General features: G+C 39.5%; 2 protein-coding genes and 1 long non-coding RNA gene across 4 annotated transcripts in view; 1 reads left to right on the plus strand and 2 right to left on the minus strand.

The window, feature by feature from the left end:
* LOC133520260 (uncharacterized) overlaps window positions 1-19,745 on the minus strand; it is a 380,113-nt gene that overhangs the window by 325,162 nt on the left and 35,206 nt on the right. The window lies entirely within an intron of this gene.
* Window positions 1-19,745, minus strand: part of LOC133520246 (protein GDAP2 homolog) — a 148,897-nt gene that overhangs the window by 104,445 nt on the left and 24,707 nt on the right. The gene's annotated exons all lie outside the window — the stretch shown is intronic.
* LOC133520395 (uncharacterized) lies at window positions 185-6,511 on the plus strand. The gene is made up of 2 exons (XM_061854786.1): window positions 185-436; window positions 1,035-6,511. Exon 2 carries the CDS (start codon window positions 1,060-1,062, stop codon window positions 6,319-6,321), a length of 5,262 nt encoding a protein of 1,753 aa, XP_061710770.1. The 5' UTR covers window positions 185-436; window positions 1,035-1,059; the 3' UTR covers window positions 6,322-6,511.

The following is a 19,745-nucleotide window of genomic DNA, read 5'->3' on the forward strand; positions in this document are numbered from 1 at the left end:
GATGACCTGGGTCACGGAGCGCCTACACAAAATCAACGCGCAAAACGTCAGACAGGCCAATCGCCGCTCATATAGAAAATTAAGTCTATTCAAAATTTGCATGTCACTTTTTTTTTATTCCTGTTACCACAAGACAGATTACACGTTTTCATTTTATATTATTGGAGTTTTTTTTTGCTATAAGCCCGTCAGACCCTTGAACATGGTCCTTCGAACCGGAGATAATTAGAGGAACCACAATTTATTGGAGGACCCAAGGGAAATACGTATAAAATACTAATTTATCACTGGGGATATCATCGAACTGCCGAGGCTCTGTTGAGGAAGATCACCAGGACGTCGGAATCCACCAGTGTTAAGTGTGTTAGGTGTTATTAGGGCCAGCACTCTTATAAAGGTAGTATATATAGGTATTAGGATTTATAGTGAACTCCAGGTTAGTGGATATTTTATTAATTATATTGGTAGTTAAGGTCAGTTAAAATTGCAATTCAGGTCGTTGTATTTTTGTAAACGTGATATTAATCTAATCAATTATTTATTATTTTGATGTGCTAGTAAAGTTATAACACGCAATTAATTGAATTTACATTGATTGTTTAAATAACTCACCTTAATTTGTCAACTTAACCTTTGGCCGTTAACTTGCCGTTATTCGTGTATTCACTTGAGACTAGTCATTAGCTTTAATTTATTTGTATTGTGGATTGATTTTTTAACAGGAATTAGGGATTTTAAATAATAATTGCATTTTAAATTGAATAATTTTATATGAATGATAATTTCCGAATGGATGTTCTTTGTTAATAGGTACAATAAGATAATAGTTTAGTATATTTAACATTATTTTACACAAATCAATCAATTATTTACATTTATTTCTGATTTCGAATTATTTATTATACAATTTTATTGAAAAATCTTACGAACTAGACTATTTTAGCTTATTGACTAAACTGAACACAAAGTGTAATTTTAATTATAAAATTATTTACAATAATCGTGCTTACATCTATTAATTGTTTACATTCAAGGTCTACGTACACCAGCTTCCCAAAAATGGTCGATGAAAAGGATTTAATCCGCAAAAGAGGCAGTTACAAAGGTCAACTAACCCTATTTACTACATACCTAGGCACAGTGAAGGAATCGACATTAAGTCAAGCTGAGGCTAGTCAGTTGCAGATGCGCATAGGTAAGATTGAGGCATTGTATGAGCTTTACGATGATGTACAGACACAGTTAGAGTGCAGCAGTGACAATTTGGACGCACATATCGCAGAGCGAGACGAGTTCCAAAATAATTATTTCTCCGTACTCTCGCGGGCCCAGGATATGCTCAACAATTTTAATAAAAAACGTGACGAATTTGAGTTATGTAGCAATCGTGGGTCGCAAAGTGGTTCAGGTAATCGTAAACTGGTCAAGCTGCCAACTATTCAGTTACCCAAATTTCAAGGCTCATACGAGAACTGGCTAGGTTTCCGAGACACTTTCACAAGTCTGATTCATTCCAACGATGATATTGATAACATTAATAAATTTCATTATTTGAGAGCATCGTTGGAGGGTTCTGCGGCCTTGGTTATTCATTCTATTGAGTTCTCTGGAAGCAACTATGAGGTCGCATGGACACTCCTATGTGAGCGGTATGATAACAAAAGGTTACTACTGCAAAATCATGTATCTGCACTGTTTAACGTCGAGCCGATTACAAAGGAGTCGTCCGTGCAATTAAAACGGCTTGTAGATCATGTAAACAAAAATCTAAGATGTTTAGAATCCCTAGGTGAGCCTGTCAAGCACTGGGACACACTTCTTATTCATATTATTAGTAACAAGTTAGACACTAAGACATATCGTGAGTGGGAGGAACACAAAGGAAGCTTAGATAAAAGTGTACCTATTTCGTTTGATAATTTTATCACTTTCATGCGTAATCGTGCAGACTTAATTGAAACTTTGGAGTTATCGAGCGCCTCGGGCGCCGGTCAGTCGAGTCAGCCGGCTAAAATCGCGTCGAAACATAGGACTTTGCTTTCTACACAAACCACTAAACACTGTGTCACTTCGTCGTCTAAGCCGTGTCCGAAATGTAATGGTGACCACAATTTAAATAGCTGCGGTCAGTTTCTTGCTTTAAGTAATGCCGAGCGGCTTAACTTGTTACCGTCTTATAAGATATGTTTCAATTGTTTTCGAAGCGGCCACTATGCAAACCAATGCAAGAAGGCCGGCTGTAAGTTATGTAAGCGCAAACATAACTCGCTTATTCATGTCGCAGAGCATAACCTAAAAACGGGACCGAGTTCGTGCGAGCGGTCTGGAGCACAGACAAGAACTGCGCCGGCGCAGGTGGCGGGGAGCGCGACTGTGACTACGTTATCTGCTAGCATGAGCACGGCAGCGTCTCAATCGTGCGCATCTAAGCAAGGTGTCGTGCTACTAGCAACTGCACTAATTAAGGTCTATGGGCATAATAACCGCGAATTTATAGTAAAAGCGGTGTTGGATAATGGTAGCGCGACCAGTATTATGACTGAGAAGATGTGCCGTCAGTTAAATTTACACGCTGATCAGGTAGATAGATCGATTGTAGGAGTAAATAAGTTGAAGACGCCCGTAGGTAAAATATGTCAAGTACCGATGAAATCGTTGGATGATACTTACTCCACTCGTTTAATATGTTCTGTGCTGCCATCTATAACTGAACCCACGCCTTATCATCAGATCGACTCTCGCGATATATCGCGATTAAATATCCCGTCCGATTTGTGCTTGGCTGATCCCAACTTTCACACCCCATCTGAAATTGATATTTTGATCGGGGGTGATCTATTTTGGGGATTGTTGGGGTCACACAAAATTGAGTTAGGTGATGGGCGAACGGTGCTATGCGAGACTAAATTAGGATACATAGTCGCAGGTCCGTTAATTAGCGGTCACGCATCGACGTCGTCGCATGCAATCAAATGTAATTTTGCGAACGTCATTTCTAACACAAGTGCCGATTTGATTAATGATGAGGTTCAAACCCAACTTGCACGGTTTTGGCAACTAGAAGAGGTCTGTCCTAAAGACTCTCAATATTCTCTTGAGGAAAAGTCGTGTGAGAAGCACTTCACTGAAACGGTCACTAGGCTAGAAAATGGACAATTCTGCGTACGGTTACCGTTGAAGGAGGATCCTAGCATTTTAGGGAATTCGTTTAATCGCGCTAGGCAGTGTTTTTTATCACTAGAACGTAGAATCGATTTACGTCCAAATTTCAGGGACATGTATAAGGAGTTTATGGCGGAATACGAGTCACTGAATCACATGACTGAGTGCAAAGAGTCTCAGTTAAAGTATGGAGCATACTATATACCCCATCATGGAATTTTAAGGGAGAGTTCTACTACAAAATTGAGGGTAGTTTTTAATGCCAGCGCTCCCACCAGCTCTGGGGTATCCCTGAATAAGATTCAGATGGTAGGGCCCATTGTACAGGATGACCTTTTGTCTATACTGCTTCGATTCAGACAGCACAAGTACATTATTTCAGCGGATGTAGAGAAAATGTATAGGCAAATAGTAGTTCATCCTGATGACACGTATCTGCAGCGGATCCTGTGGCGGGATGATTCATCTAAACCTTTAAAGATTTTTGAGTTAAACACGGTTACATATGGAACTGCCAGTGCACCTTTCTTGGCAACACGGTGTTTAAAACAGCTGGGTCTTGAGTGTAAGGATGAGGTCGTTCGCGAGGTCATTATTCATGACTTTTACGTCGATGACCTGCTCACTGGCGGGGATGACTTGCAACAAGTGCTTTCTATTAAGAGTCAGGTTACTTCTACTCTAGCATCAGCGGGTATGAATTTGAGAAAATGGAAATCAAATGAACCTCAACTCATGGTGGACTCTGACTCGTCTCAATTGGATTTGAATATTGGCACTGAACCTAGTAAAACCCTGGGACTCAGCTGGAGGCCGGGGTCTGATGAGTTGTGTTTCCCTGTTGGTCAATGTTCCGTTGCCGGCAAAACAAAACGGGATTTGCTATCAGCAGTGGCTCAAATATTCGACCCCACTGGTGTGCTGGCTCCTTGTGTTATCCTCATGAAAATGCTATTGCAGAATTTATGGCTACAGAAACTTTCATGGGATCAGAAGTTAACTCCTGAGATCAGCAAGATTTGGGAGGGTATTGTCCGTGATCTACCTTGTCTCAATGATATCCGTATCCCACGGTTAGTTTTATGTGAATCATACGAGGAAGTCGAATGTCATATTTTCACAGATGCGTCCGAGCGGGCGTATGGCGCTTGCTTATATTTGCGGAGCACTAATAGGAAAGGGGACGTGCTGGTTAGGCTGCTATTAGCCAAAAGCCGCGTGGCTCCCATTAAACCCACGACAATCCCGAGGCTTGAACTTTCCGGTGCGCTAGCTGGAGTTAGGTTATATGAAAAGGTAGTAGATTCATTAAGAATCAGTTTTAAGAGTATAACGTTTTGGACAGACTCCACAATTGTGTTAGGATGGTTGCGGATGTTGCCTAGCAAGTTACAACCTTTTGTTCGCAACCGTGTAGCGGAGATATTAGAAAAGACGGGGAACTGCACATGGCGGCACGTGCCGACACAGGAAAACCCTGCTGACCACGTTTCTCGTGGGATACCTGCTAGTCTCCTTAAGTCTCTCGATATATGGTGGTCTGGTCCTACCTTTTTACAACAGGATAAATCACTATGGCCGGTAAGTTCGGTAGTAGTGGAAACGCTACCTGAAATTCGATCTGAAGTTGTACTGCACGCAAACGTTACAAACAACCGGGGAGAAGAAAACGGTGACGGCTTAATTGATTTTTCTCGGTTCTCTAATTTATCACGGCTTATTCGAACAGTCTCCTGTGTTGTGCGCTTCGCGAGTTTGTGTAGAAAGCAAATTGCCTCAACAGTTTACTTAACTGATAGCGAGCTGAGAACCGCATTAACTATAGCTATCAGAGTCTCACAGACAGAATCATTCTCAGAATACAATATTCTGTTGAGCAGTCAGCCTCTTCCAAAAAAGAGCCCTTTGCTTAAACTTAACGTATTCTTGGATGACAAGAAAATAATACGCGTAGGAGGTCGAATCGATAACTCTAATTTTTCATTCGAGAAAAAACATCCGATTGTGATTCATGCTAAGCACCCATTCACGAAATTATTGTTTGAATCGGAGCATAAGAGGTTAATGCACGCAGGCCCGCAATTGTTATTATCCTCAGTTAAGGATGAATACTGGCCAATCGGTGGGACTAACTTAGCGAAAGCTTGTTTCCAGAAATGCCTTAAATGTGTTCGTATGAGAGGCCAAGTTATAGCACCGTTAATGGGAAACTTACCCGCCTCGCGTCTGATCCCTGGTATGCCATTCAAAACCGTTGGTGTCGATTATGCGGGCCCTCTGACTTCTGCTAGTCGTCAGGGTCGTGGATGTAGACTTGTGAAGGTGTATATTGCCATTTTCGTATGTTTCACCACCAAAGCAGTGCATCTGGAGTTAGTTGGCGATTTGACCAGTGACAGTTACTTGTCAGCATTGCGTCGTTTTGTGTCTCGTAGGGGTCTGCCAACCGACATTTATTCTGACAACGGCACATCATTCGTGGGTGCATACAATGAGCTATCAAAATTCTTAAAAAGCAACTGTGATTCGCTGGCTGAGGCTGCAGCTCACGAAAAAATTAATTTCCATTTCATTCCGGCATATTCTCCACATTCAGGAGGTCTTTGGGAAGCTGGGGTCAAATCGACTAAATTTCATTTAAAAAGAGTGCTGGGAGATTGTAATTTAACGTACGAGTTACTTAACACTGTGCTGGTCCAGATTGAAGCGGTTTTGAACTCTCGGCCACTAACTCCCATGTCGTCGGACGCGCAAGACCTGCTGCCGCTCACTCCAGGGCATTTTCTCATTGGGCGTCCTCTAACCTCGTTGCCGGTCAAGGACATCAGAGAGCATGAATACAATTACCTCAACCGTTACCAACGCATTGAGCAATTGCGGCAGCATTTCTGGGGCAGATGGAGCAAAGAATACGTCTCGGAGCTTCAAGTCAGGACAAAATGGCGCACTAACAATGAGGTGCTACAGTTGAACACCTTGGTGCTCATTAAGGAGGACAACTTGCCACCCTTGAAGTGGAAACTGGGTCGTATCGTCGCCGTCCATCCTGGAAGCGACGGAGTTACCAGAGTGGCAGATATAAGGACCGCAGGAGGTTTAGTTCGCAGGTCCTTCAGTAAGATTTGTCCGCTCCCAATAACAACAAATGAGTCTGGTTGAAAGGCCAGCTTCCAACGCCCGGGGGCATGTTTGCATGATGACCTGGGTCACGGAGCGCCTACACAAAATCAACGCGCAAAACGTCAGACAGGCCAATCGCCGCTCATATAGAAAATTAAGTCTATTCAAAATTTGCATGTCACTTTTTTTTTATTCCTGTTACCACAAGACAGATTACACGTTTTCATTTTATATTATTGGAGTTTTTTTTTGCTATAAGCCCGTCAGACCCTTGAACAGTAATGCATCTAAATGTCTGAGGCGCGAAATATAGTTCTTCTTTCAATCCATGGTCGCAGAGTAGCACCTACCACTGTCTATACTTTTACTGCTCCTTTTTTCTTTACTTTTTGAGTAGGTAATCACAAAATTAAACTTAATTCAACACACGCCTTCATTTGCCGCTATATGAAATAAAATAATTTCTAAGAAAAAAAAAACCGACTTCAATGAGGGAGACTGTGAAAGAAAGATTATTGTTGATTTTGGATTTCATACAATCAAATTAAATAGACTGGTAAAATACCCGCAATAGGGTATTGGACTATTTTTTAAAATTGGCTATAAGTTTGCATAAAAGAGTTGAGAAGTGCCCTCAATTCCTCATGGAATCCATCATCAAAACTCAAGCTCGACAAAAATGTATCTTGAAAACCTAACTGCTTGACAAACATGCAAAGAAATCGAGGGAACTCCTCAAATGTTAAAGGCATATATGTAGATATATGCCTTCCCTCGATTCCTCATGGACCCCATCGTCAGAACTCGAACTTGACAAAAAATTGTCTTGAAAATCTAATTTGCTTAACAAACACAGCGAAGAGGACAAATCGCCAAAGTGTGCGTCGTTGAAGAGTTCCATTCTGATCATCATCAGCAGTTCCACTTCATCAAATGTCACTTTTTAAAATGTAAATGCTTGATTTGTTAAAGAAACTACAAAAATCACTACATGTATGCCTTTCACATTTGAAGAGTTCCCTCAATTCCTCATGGATCCCATCATCAGAACTGAGTTTTGACAAAAACGGGACCAATCTGTATAGATTCAAACAAAAAAATAATTTTTATAATCGGTTCAGAAATGACGGAGTTATGAAGTAACAAACAATAAAAAAAAAACACACACACACCGAATTGATTACCTCCTCCTTTTGAAATCTTGAAGTCGGTTAACAAAGTGAACATTCATTTCTGTATCATTCCGGCTAAGCAGTGTCAACATTGAATGAAAGAAAAGGGAAACATTCTCTGAAGTGAAATTGATTCTATTGAACCGTCTAATATCGCCTTTACCGACGCATGTCCATTCTGTTAGCTAATTAGAGATATACAAAGAGCTATTCATATTCAAATGCAATTTTATTACCACAGTTAAAAAAATATTAAACAGTCCGACAGTGTTAGCAAATTGATGTTGCACGTTCTTGGGATCAGAAAAGGAAACTTATTCTGTTTACTTTAAGTCATTAGCACCAATTAGTCTTACACATGGATATCTCAACAAACGAATAAAGCAGTAATGATAACTAAGCCACGCCTAAGCTGTAATGACTTGTTTACAATGATTATAAAACTCTGGGTCTTTCTGGACCTGGACGCGATATAGTGAGTATCTACTAATATATAGCTTCCTTCTAAGTACCAAGATTTCATGACCTTGATATTTCTACGTGTTATGGTCATAACTTACGCAGACACTAATTTGACATTCTAATGAATGAATTTGCTTTATGACAGAAAGTTGATCGTCAGTTTTGTGGTTTGTTTCCTTTTCCTAAAATTACTTCCTTTATAGGACGTGTCTCTTTTTTTACGGCGCATGATGTAAGTTAAGTAGATTTCAACGACCTAACTACTTGTCTCGTCTCGATATGATGTCGTATCGTGGGATTGTAGTTTGGCGTAATCATAACATTGCGTTTATTTGTCTGTGCACTTAAAAAGTCAGCTGCAAATGCATTGTTGGTCAAGGATAAACATGCATTGCAAGATAAACATGGACAGCAGAAAAACATGAATACTAGACGCCAATTCGACCTTCGCACTTATACTTTGTTAACTAAATTATGTCATTTTGTTACTATTCGCCCGTGCGTTTTACTCACGCCAATATATGTGTTACGAACGAAATGAACGCGCGAATGATAATAATATGACATCAAAATTTAAGTTTGAATTGACCTCCTGGTTTGTAAATGACTTAACAGTTAGACGTACAGTGTTGATCGATTAGTTACTAAGTATATACGCGCTTACTGAGGCTTTATGGATATTTAATAAGTACTAAGTAAATTAAAGATTCATAGCATTTCCACCAATTCTGATTGAACATGAAACTATCTGTATTAAAATATAACATATATTGGTCGATTGATTACCTTAGATATTCAATAATAATTCTGTTTTCATTGTCCTCTGTATACTGATATCTTTGAAAAAAATTCTAAATTTATCTCATGACACGGTTAGGTTTCCATATACCTCTACCTACCTATCAACTACAATGAAAAGAATATTTCCCAAATGTCCTTTAACTTATCACCAACTAAATGGTACGTGTACCTTTTTCCAGGTCCATGTAGATTGTAGGTACATGTCCGGGACATCTTTGCCTCATATAAGGGCAATACAAGAAAAAAAGACAGAAATATTAAAAAGAATGTATACACACTGCAAAATATATCAATAGTGTGATTCAGTCTGAACACCGCCATCTGTTGAAAGTCTTTAAAACTAATTTCGGAAAACATAACGTTAAAACAAGCACAGCACCACGTGCAAACGCATCAATATGCCGCAGGCGTTATCGGAAACAGTCATTAAGGAAACAGTCACTCGTGGCGGGAATTCAAATGACATATTCTCGATTAGGTAATGGCATATCGATTAGAATTGGAAAGCAGTACCCTAGGGTTCGTGTTTGTAATTAAGTAAAGTTTATCTTAGTGTTTTGTACAAAAGAAAAACATATAGACATTTGCCGGAGCACCACTTACATCATTATAAAAAATACTAAATCTTAATCTCAATTATTACACTATGTCTTAAGTAACCTAGATCGTTAATCTACAGCCGAGGAAATTGATTCTTTAGCAGTTTACAATACAATCACATTTACTAGAACCGTATATTGCTAAAGAATCAATTTCCTCGACTGCACAACAAAAAAAAATGTTGTATGAAATTTTAAGTGATGGGCTAAGAATACTTCCTTGTGACATACCCAGTGAAAATTCTGAATGTAGTCATTATTTGCTCTATATTTTATTGGTGTCAATATGGATTAGTTCAGGGTACAAATTTCTTCAGACTTGTTGCTTGTTGATTTATTAATATTTATTCTACTATTACTGACAAAATTGGATTGCCAGCCTATAAGAATATTAAGAATATAAGTACATTTTTTTTCCATTATGTGTAAATTGTGTAAGCCACAAATGTAGCAGCAAGTAGGTTTGCGGATAACGGCTAAGGGCAAATGTCGACGCTTCACAAAATATTCAAAACCAATTTAGTTATTAAGGCTAACTGCTAGCGCTGCTTGCGACGATCTCTAACGAGTAACGTTTTAAATCATCCGGTTTTTAGGACAGGTTAATTGCTTTTTTACTGATAACTTCAAGATTGTCATAAACATATCAGTAAAAAATATGGAAGAACTTCATAAACGAACCATGCGGTAAACTCATGCATGCTCTTGTATCTCATCATTTTGAACCTTTCATACTGAACACAAAGCATATTTTTGTCATTTATAGATATACAGTAAGACAATATTCCTTCTTTTTACAATTTTAGGCTTACTAGTTTTGCTAGTGGTGTGAACGTGAGAGAAAGAGCGCTTGTGGTGAACCTTTTAAGTTTGCTTCATCTCATATTTATGTCAAGTTCACTATCACGTGTTTTATGGAACTATAACAATTACATATACATACTAAATTATTTACTTGTATTCGTTTCCCACACTCTCCTTATGGAGTTTAGTATCCAGCGGAACACGAATGCCACAGATCTGAGGTAAAACGCACGGTGTCCAGAAATAGGATATCCACGCAAATCGGCAGGGCTTCCCGGCCGTGAGGGAAGCCCCACGACGAATTAATGCGGCGGCTTAGAAGGTGGAATCAAGAGCGCCCTTGATGGCGGACAATCTGCATCAACGTTTACTGTTAGGGTCTTCTTTTCCTGTTACCTTTTGAATCGCAACTCTTTGAAATAATTGCCTTGCTATCTAAAGTTTGGCGATTTGCTGATAATTACTAAAACCAGAACCCTGACTGTTAAGATAAATCAACATTTGTATATTCAGCTGTTGAACTGCATAGTGCGGTAAACTCATTAGCAAGCGTAAGCGTATTAGTTAATGCGACTGAGTCGAATTACCGAGGTATTTTTATCCTCAAGTGCTATTCTATTCCATCTTAGATACCCTGTTTTTAATGTAAAATAATTTAATTTAGCTTTTATATAATTTAGGTCACTAATCCACAAATTTTCAGTACCTATTTCGCCTTTATCATGCTTTGTTCTACAGGCAGACTTAGTTGATTTGGAACGACAACCAACTAGTGAAAATGCCTTGTTATCAACCGGGAGATTTGTCGCAGATACAAATTCCTCCTCCCCCTCCTCCAGATACAAATTGTCTAGAACTTTATTACGCCGTTTCTTCTATTTATACCTCATATGCCACAGGAATTGTTTCAATCCCCTTAACCTCATTATCCGATCGATAAGTAATATAATATTCGGAGATTACACAAACAGTCCTACTATTACGTCAAAACATTAATATGAACACAACGTTACATGGTATTATCGAGCTTAAGGTCGGTCGTTTAACTGTTTCGTGTTCTTCATTGCGATTTACATTATAGAACAATACCCAATTCAATTTCTCTCCTTGTGAATAATTCATCATTTTTTTAATATTAGCTACGTGTTGGGGCTCCTCTAACGATGGTCGAGCGTAGGCCAGTTTAAGGGACGCAGCTATGCGGTGAAATGTAATATCACTTGCTCCCTCTAACGCATAAATGCGTCCCTAGGACTGGCCTACGCTGGGCCATCGTGTAGAGGAGCCATTATCAATTAACATCATTACCACGTAATTAAATAAAACCATGAAACTGTAAATAGGTGACACTGAATATTGTTTGAATCAGTTAATCATTGAAGTGTTTAATGATAATTTGTCTTCATTGCAAAAGACATTGATAAATTTCATAATCTTAATAATTTATATAAATTATTATCATTTATAGCAAATAAACTGAGGGTCCGCACCGACGGGACCCTCATCGCACATCTGTTTAATGCCCGTTTTCGGGCCAATTCTTGAAACCAGGACCTATCATGGGTTTCGCGACCTCTTAAAAGGCTGTTCTTCCACTCAACGCTGTTTGTTGCGAGGTCTTCCCATGAGTCGCAATTTATGTTAAACGTAACCATGTCGCGCTTTACGCAGTCCTTAAAGCGGAGTAAAGGGCGACCCACGTTGCGTTTGCCTAATGCAATTTGGCTCAGCATGGTCTGTCTGGGCAAACGAACGAGCACAGTCCATGCGCTGCACATGCCCTAGCCACCGCAAGCGTCTGTGTTTGAGTAGCGCGGTAATGCTAGGAAGCTGAGCAACCTTCAGCACAGTTTCGTTAGTAACCCTGTCTTTCCATTATGTTTAGTATACTCCGAAGACAGCAAGAAGAGAAGAAGAAGAAGGTTGTTTTACCACCTCTATATCTATAAGTTAAAGGTTAACAAACCTCTGTTACTCGAAAAAGTAGATATGACTGTACTTTATTCGGTTGTATTGTATACCTCTCTACACTCTCGAGCACGATTTTTTTATGCATTTCACCTCTGTAATTCGAAACTCGTAACTCGAAGACGAACAAAAACCTATAAGAACCTATAAGTCGATGCCATCTATAAGCGAAACCTCATTAACACGAAGTTTTTAGCGTTTCCCTTGAGACTCGTGCTATCGAGGTTCCACTGTATAAGAATTGTTTCGTACCGTATTGTTTTTTTATGTGTGGATCGAGAAATTATCTACAAAATACAGCATATGTTACTTCTCATACATACATTGTATGGCCTATAGTTCGAATATACAAGAATGACGACCGGTTTGGCCTAGTGGGTAGTGACCCTGCTTACGAAGCTGATGGTCCCCGGTTCAAATCCTGGTAAGGGCATTTATTCTTGTGATGAGCATGGATATTTGTTCCTGAGTCATGGGTGTTTTCTATGTATTTAAGTATTTATAAATATTTATATATTATATATATCGTTGTCTAAGTACCCTCAACACAAGCCTTATTGAGCTTACTGTGGGACTTAGTCAATTTGTGTAATAATGTCCTATAATATTTATTATTATGACACAAATTACGAAAATTCGATTTTCAACTTTTGCGGAAGGCCCACTGAAGCAGCATATTAGGACTTAATTTTACTCTGGAGTGGTCATTTGAAGATTTCCGTCAGTCAATGTCCGTACTTGTATATTGGTGGCAGTGTATAAGAATAGTTAGTATTTTGCACTTTGTAGGTGTGTAATGTGCTATGCTTTCTGGAACATACAAAAACTATTTGAGACTATAAACAGCGTCAACTCTCCTAGTTATCCAAAGGTTATCTTTATTGCCATCAAATTAGCAATGACCTTAATGCACGATCTATTCATTAGTTCCACGTTAACGCTTCTAGCCCTTATCGAGTAGTTTTAGAGGTAGAATTTGCTTGACAAGTTCAAACTAGCGGTGTTATTCCGATCGTCTACTGAGCCCAGGCCATCAGGTCTCAAGTTACCAAGTATATATATTTTTTGGTATTTATATTAACCTAGCATGTCCCACTGGCAAAGGGCTCTCTCCTCCTTTTCCAGGTGTCCCGGTCAGACCTAGCTCTCACCAATCTTGATCAAAAGTGCCGAGTTGTTGCGATGCCGGATGCGATTTTTTGGGACACAATTGTTTATTTTGTTCTGCCCGATTCGCGTAAAGCGCATTCTATGTATTTAATATCGATACGGACAAAGTGCCAAAAATATGTACACACTACCTTAATGTATGCTAATATTTTTGGCACTTTGTCCGTGCCGATATTTAATATCTTGACTGTACTAGCTCGCTGTAACGGTATCACAACGAGCTGAAGCTCACGGGGCACGCAAGCAATTACCGTCGCCCATGGGCACCCGCAACACCAGAGGGGTTATAAGTGCATTGCCGGCCTTTAAGGTGGGAGTACGCTCTTTTATTGACGGTCGGATTGGAATTTAGCTGTGCGAGGCAAGAAGTTTCTAGAGAAACGCACAGGTGTAGGACTGCCAACCATCTAAGTGGTGAAGATGGGAATGTCGCGTAGAGCGAAGGAGGAAAGAAGAGTCGGGGCCGAACAATTCTTCAGAGCGCTCCCCGTTATACATGCGATAGAAAATGCTCTGAAGCTCTCCTTCTCCCTACTTGTTACATGAGATCATAGTGACCCTGGTATAAGTGAACCTTAGACTTGTATGTACTACAGGAATATACTATCTCACTGTAACGATATCACTAAGCAGTGTACCTCATAAGCTATCGGCCAATATCCTCTGAACTGAATGTTTTTACTCATTACTTTAGATCACAATAGTTCTGGGAATTCCTGACCGTTGGACTCATCTATACTAGTCTGTACCACAGGAATCCATCTCGCTTGTAACGGTATCACAAAGCGGTGCAATTCACGGGCCACTGCCCACGATCCGCTGCACTGAATCTGTTTCTACTTGTTACTTGATACCGTGAACTAATTTATGGAACTGGTCACGTGGAAATTACAGTGTTAGGTTTAACGTGGCGTTGGCAAATCTGTTTTAAATTTCACCTTGTAAATGAGGTACGGCGGAATTTCATCTCGCTCAAATTACCTTTCTGCCTACGCTCAAATGCCCGTATTTTGGATATTTTTATAAGTATAAACCCCAACAAAATTAACCACTTCATACTTTGCTCGAGCACTGTGTTCCTGTTGATTAAAGGTTTTGGAGTCTGCACTAAACGTGATAAATTTAACATAACATCTGTGTGTGTTATCTTCTTTGTTTGATATTTTTGTTGTATTGTTAGCTATCCAGAGTCCTGTAAAAGGCCCTCCGTTCCATTGCATTTTAATTACGCGTATATTAAAATAGAATTTGCCTTAGGTCTAATCTTGTGGGCAGCTAGAGTATAGTATTATGTTGTGATCTTCTGATAGTTGCACGACCGTTGGGCCGATCGATCAACTGCATTAACACGTCATGTCCTGTCGTTCGACAAGTTGGACAGCGACGTCCCGGATTTAGCCCGACAGGACCGAAGCTGGAGTGGCGTTTCAGTAATGCTGGCATTGATATAGACGGCTTAGGACGTATTGGTGTAAATGAGCTGTGCTTCATTAGCATTTGTTTAATCGTACAATTATTTCGATCACAAATTGAATAACAATGTCAAACAAACCGTGGTTTCATATCCCTAACAATATATCTGGGTAGATAAAAATCATTACCTGTTATTGCAGTCAGAATACGACTCCTTGGCGTATTATAATTAGTTTATAAGTTTACCGAATATGTTTAAAACACGAAAAGAAAAAATAGAGTGTAAAATTGCAAATAACCTGTTGCAACTGGTTTTAAACGGTATATCATAACGCCGTTTTATGTAGACATTTGCGGCTGGATATAATTATCTACGTTTGTTGACTTATCGTCATTGTTAATACAATGACGATAAGTCAACAAACGTTTCCTAAAAGTTAAAACATCGCGGAATTAAAAAAAATGTGACTTGGCCGTTGAAGGGTACACAAGGGTACAAAACCAGGTGCTCTATGACACCATTCCACCAATCTGTCGCCAGAACCGCTACCCATTGAAGATGGAAAATTGCCACTTGGGAAACGTTGATTCAATAACCAGTCAATTCTTGATAAAGCTGCGTATTTCAATAATACTTATGTATAGGCGAGCCTGAAACAAATAGTATAAAAAATGATTTCCAGTACAGACGGACTTCTAATCATTAATAGACTCAACGTTTCCCAAGTGGCAATTTTCCATCGTCAATGGGTAGCGGTTCTGGCGACAGATTGGTGCAATGGTGTCATGGAGCACCTGGTTTTGTACCCTTGTGTACCCTTCAACGGCCAAGTCACACAACATTAACTATAAAAAAAAAGAAATCGCAGTAAGGAACCTTAGACTTGGCACGACTTTGTCTAGATTTCATTACTTTATAGAGATAAACAAGCAGCTCCATCGAGACCTGGCTAGTTTTTTACAGAATGTTTTTGGTGAGATACCCATTTACATCGCTATTCTGAGAATTTTTAACAATTTTCAGGCTATATGCTAGACTAGAGGCTTAACTTACTCTCCCTACGTCAGTACGTAAATCCTAACATTTAAGCTCACGGGAACGTGTCCTATCTCGGCCGTGTGCAATGGCGATGATGTCTGAAAGGTATAAGTTTATCTTAATAAAGTGCACTTTACGACGTTGAAGAACAACGTACGGTAAATTTAAACGGAACCTGTGTTCTATCTATGTCGCGCGGGCTAGACCTAAAAGGCAGGCGTTGCTCTGTTTATGTCTATGCCTGTTACATATTCTAGCAGAGAGCTGCCTTCTGCTCTTTGCAACATTTTAGCAACTCTGGTACTTAATGGCAGCGTGGTGGCAAATTAGCAATGGTGGATTTACAATGTGTGAAATTGAGTTGTGATTTTATCAAATAATTCAACCTATATACGTCCCACTCATGCGCACACACCCAGGCCTCCCCTCATGCGCGAGAGGGTTTGTGCTATCAGTTCCCTCGCTGGCCCAATGCAGGTTGGGGACTTTACATACACCTTTCAATTCTTTCGCGGATGTATCCAGGTTTCGTTGTTGATTTCCTTCACTGTAAATGTCAAATGATATTCCGCAATAAATTCCGAAAAACTCATTGATACGAGAAAGGATATGAACCCGCGACGTCCGGCATGAAAGTCAGATTCACTCGGCCACCACCGCTTCCAATTGAATTGTGTAGGTACACATTTTATCAAAGTAATATATATCAAATTTAACATAAACATAAGCATACTTAGTAGTCCAATGTGTAAAAGATCATATACGAAAATGTTTTTTAAGCTAGAACAAGTTCCGTACCCAAAGGGTAAAACGAACCCTATTACTAAGACTCCGCTGTCCGTCCGTCCGTCTGCCACCAGGCTGTATCGCATGAACCGTGATAGCTAGACATATAAAAAAAATCACAGATGATGTATTTCTGTTGCCGCTATAACAACAAACAACAAATACTAAAAAGTACGGAACCCTATGTGGGCGAGTCCGACTCGCACTTGTCCGGTTTTTATTTACATACTTTTGGATTGCAGCGTAAGTTTTAAATAGAACACCGTGTACGTGTTACTCCAAAAACTGACGGAAGGCATTATTTAAATTGAAAAGCGCGCAAATGCAGGCAACGTCACCAGCGAATTGCAAATGGCGTCCACTAATGGACATACATATTTACAGCGTAACAGCACAGTGGATGGGCAGGACAGTAACCTATCTTAAAACATTCAGGAATTAACTCTTTATATTAAGTAAGTACGTATATTTTTAAGGTGTGTTTTTTTATGTTCGTGATTTTTTTCTATCGATTTTTTAAGTCAAGAAATCAGGTTTCGAATCGATGAAGTTACTAGACAAATGACTCAAGATTGCTAATTAATGTTTTGGCAACCGTATCTAATGAAGCGCAACGATTTTTCAAAAACTCTGCTGGCTAAAACTACTGCATCTTGAAGCAATCGTAAAATAAATGCGCCTTTTCCAGGGTTTGCAATCCAAATACAGATTGTACGGAAGATAATTTCAGCACATTCGGTTAGTTTCACACAACCCCCTCTGCCCTCCAATGAACAGATTATACGGGTGCGCAAACACATTTTTTGGCACGTTAGTGGCAAACAAGCATAAGCGGTTACCGTAGTTTGCAGGCGAAGAAGCTTTAGAAACCTATACTACTTTCTGAGGCACCATATAATGTAGGGAGAAAATTGACAAAGCTGCGTTCATTTAAGTTCGAATTTTTTGTTTGCCAATTTTGCCATTGCGTAACTGTTTCAGTGACGATAATACGAAATCCGTAGCGGCTTTCTATTGATTGTCACTGTGACAAACTACGAAGTGACACATGAGCCCAATTCCTTGATTACGCTCGAGATCACGAACATTTTTACAAGGCAATGTTTCAAAAATGTGTTTATACGACCTCATTGTCAGTGTTTTAGAGGCGTGTACATGTATTTTTGAAACTTTGGCTTGTAAAGATGTTTGTGAACTGAAGATAGACTACTCTGTAAACTTGCTCTGTTAATAGGGCTGCCAATTAATGCTGCACACGTCTGTGATTGGCCACCGCCACCACTAGGGCTGGCGGCGAATTTCCATTGCATATTATATTATAATGGTAATTTGATTGCAGCCGTTTCCGGCAAATTTAACTTGATTTTGCGGGGACGATATTTATAATGAGTGGTAATTAATATTAAAACTGTTTTATGAACGGAAACTGTTTTTGGTTGACATTTTAGCTAACAGTATATAATTTATTAGGTAATAAATGGTAATACGTGTCACTTTTAACCTTTATAGAATTGCACTCGTTGATTTCTATTATTAGCACACGGATTAACTACTAGTTAAATTGTGGACAGATGATTGACTTCGTGTTCAGCTAACTGTATTTCTCTTCATATTGCCTTATAGTGCAACCTACGCTGCACACTCCAGTTTTAAATGCGCCATCTGTATTCACAGACGTCACTATAAAGTCCGTTAATCTCTGAGACCGGGTCAGGCATTCAGCTCGGGATGTCATTAGGAATAAAACATGCTCTATGGTTCGGTTATTAACCAGACTAGGGGGTTAATAACCCTGGGTGTCTAGAACTTAGATTATACGGAATTTTAGATAGTTTATTATGAACTGTACAATGATTGTTAGTTTAACGGTCAGGGGGCTACTACGAACATCGAAATTCGAAAAATTGTCTATATTTGACCTTCGATCGCTCGATTAATATAAGTACCATATGCCTAGGCCACACACTACGAGTGGCATGGGAAGTTACGAGGGAAGTAGGCAGAGACGTAGTGTGGCCACGTTACTCGAGTTTGACCACATACTGCCCTGCATACTTCCCTCGCTACTTCCCATACCACTCGTCGAGTATGTTGAGCGAGGTATTAGAAATGGAGACAGACTTTCACTATAGTAAGAGTCAGTGGGAGTAGCTGAGCCAATTTGTATAGCACATAAAGTAGGTATAAGACTGCGTTTCTACCAGAGATGTGCGAGGATGCGTAGCGAGGGATATGTTTGTTAAGAACTAATAGAATCACTACACACTGAGCGAGGAAAACAAATGAAGTGATTCAAGTGATTCTATAGGTTCTTAACAAACACATCCCTCGCTACGCATCCTCGCACATCTCTGGTGGAAATCCAGCTTTAAGTAGGTATACTCTAGAATCGATACAAATTTGAAGGCGAAGGCGGTAAATATAATTTCCGCCTGTCAGAAAGACATGTATCGATCGCCAAATTTCCCTGACTGCGCGCTTTTTTACCACAACCATAAAAATAAGAAAGATATTGTGAATTGTAAAGTTACCATTGTCAAAATATTCGTTGGGAACCCGGAGCCAATTGAGATGAGTTTTACGTTACTTTACGTTAAACAAAACCGTTACTCACACGCCAACGTCACGGACGCAAGTGAGCTAATGTAAACTTTAATTGAAAATGAGAAGGTTAGTTTGACAGCGTACGCCACAGCACTTATTAGATGGCTACAAATTAAGCAAGTGATGGCAATCAAGTTTTATTGATAAATAAATAAATATTATAGCGACATTCTTACACAAATCGACAAGTCCCACGGTAAGCTCAAGAACAAATATCTGTGCTTATCACATAACTAAATGCGCTAGCAGGATTCGAACCAAGGACCATCTGCTTCATACGCAGGGTCACTATCCATTAGGTAAGACCGGTCATCAAACTGACAGGTATGCTTATAAAAGTGTTGCCAGCGTCATTCCTAAAGTTAGTCATTCTCTTCTGAATTTCAAGTACTTACTGTACCTCAGTGGTTTCCCAAGTTTTTCCGGTCGCGATTGCATCAGCATACTTAATACAATATAATGCTATTGTGGTAACTCTTATACGCAGTAGTAAGTATAATAGTAATAAGTAATCACGCCGATTTTGTCCTTTACGTACGTCATTACGAAATACACTGTGTTACGTCATCAGTAACCAGTAAAGTTTTTTTTTTATACTGCGTCGGTGGCAAACAAGCATATGGCCCGCCTGATGGTAAGCAGTCT

Source organism: Cydia pomonella, chromosome 8, assembly GCF_033807575.1.
Source record: "Cydia pomonella isolate Wapato2018A chromosome 8, ilCydPomo1, whole genome shotgun sequence".
NCBI lineage: Eukaryota > Metazoa > Arthropoda > Insecta > Lepidoptera > Tortricidae > Cydia > Cydia pomonella.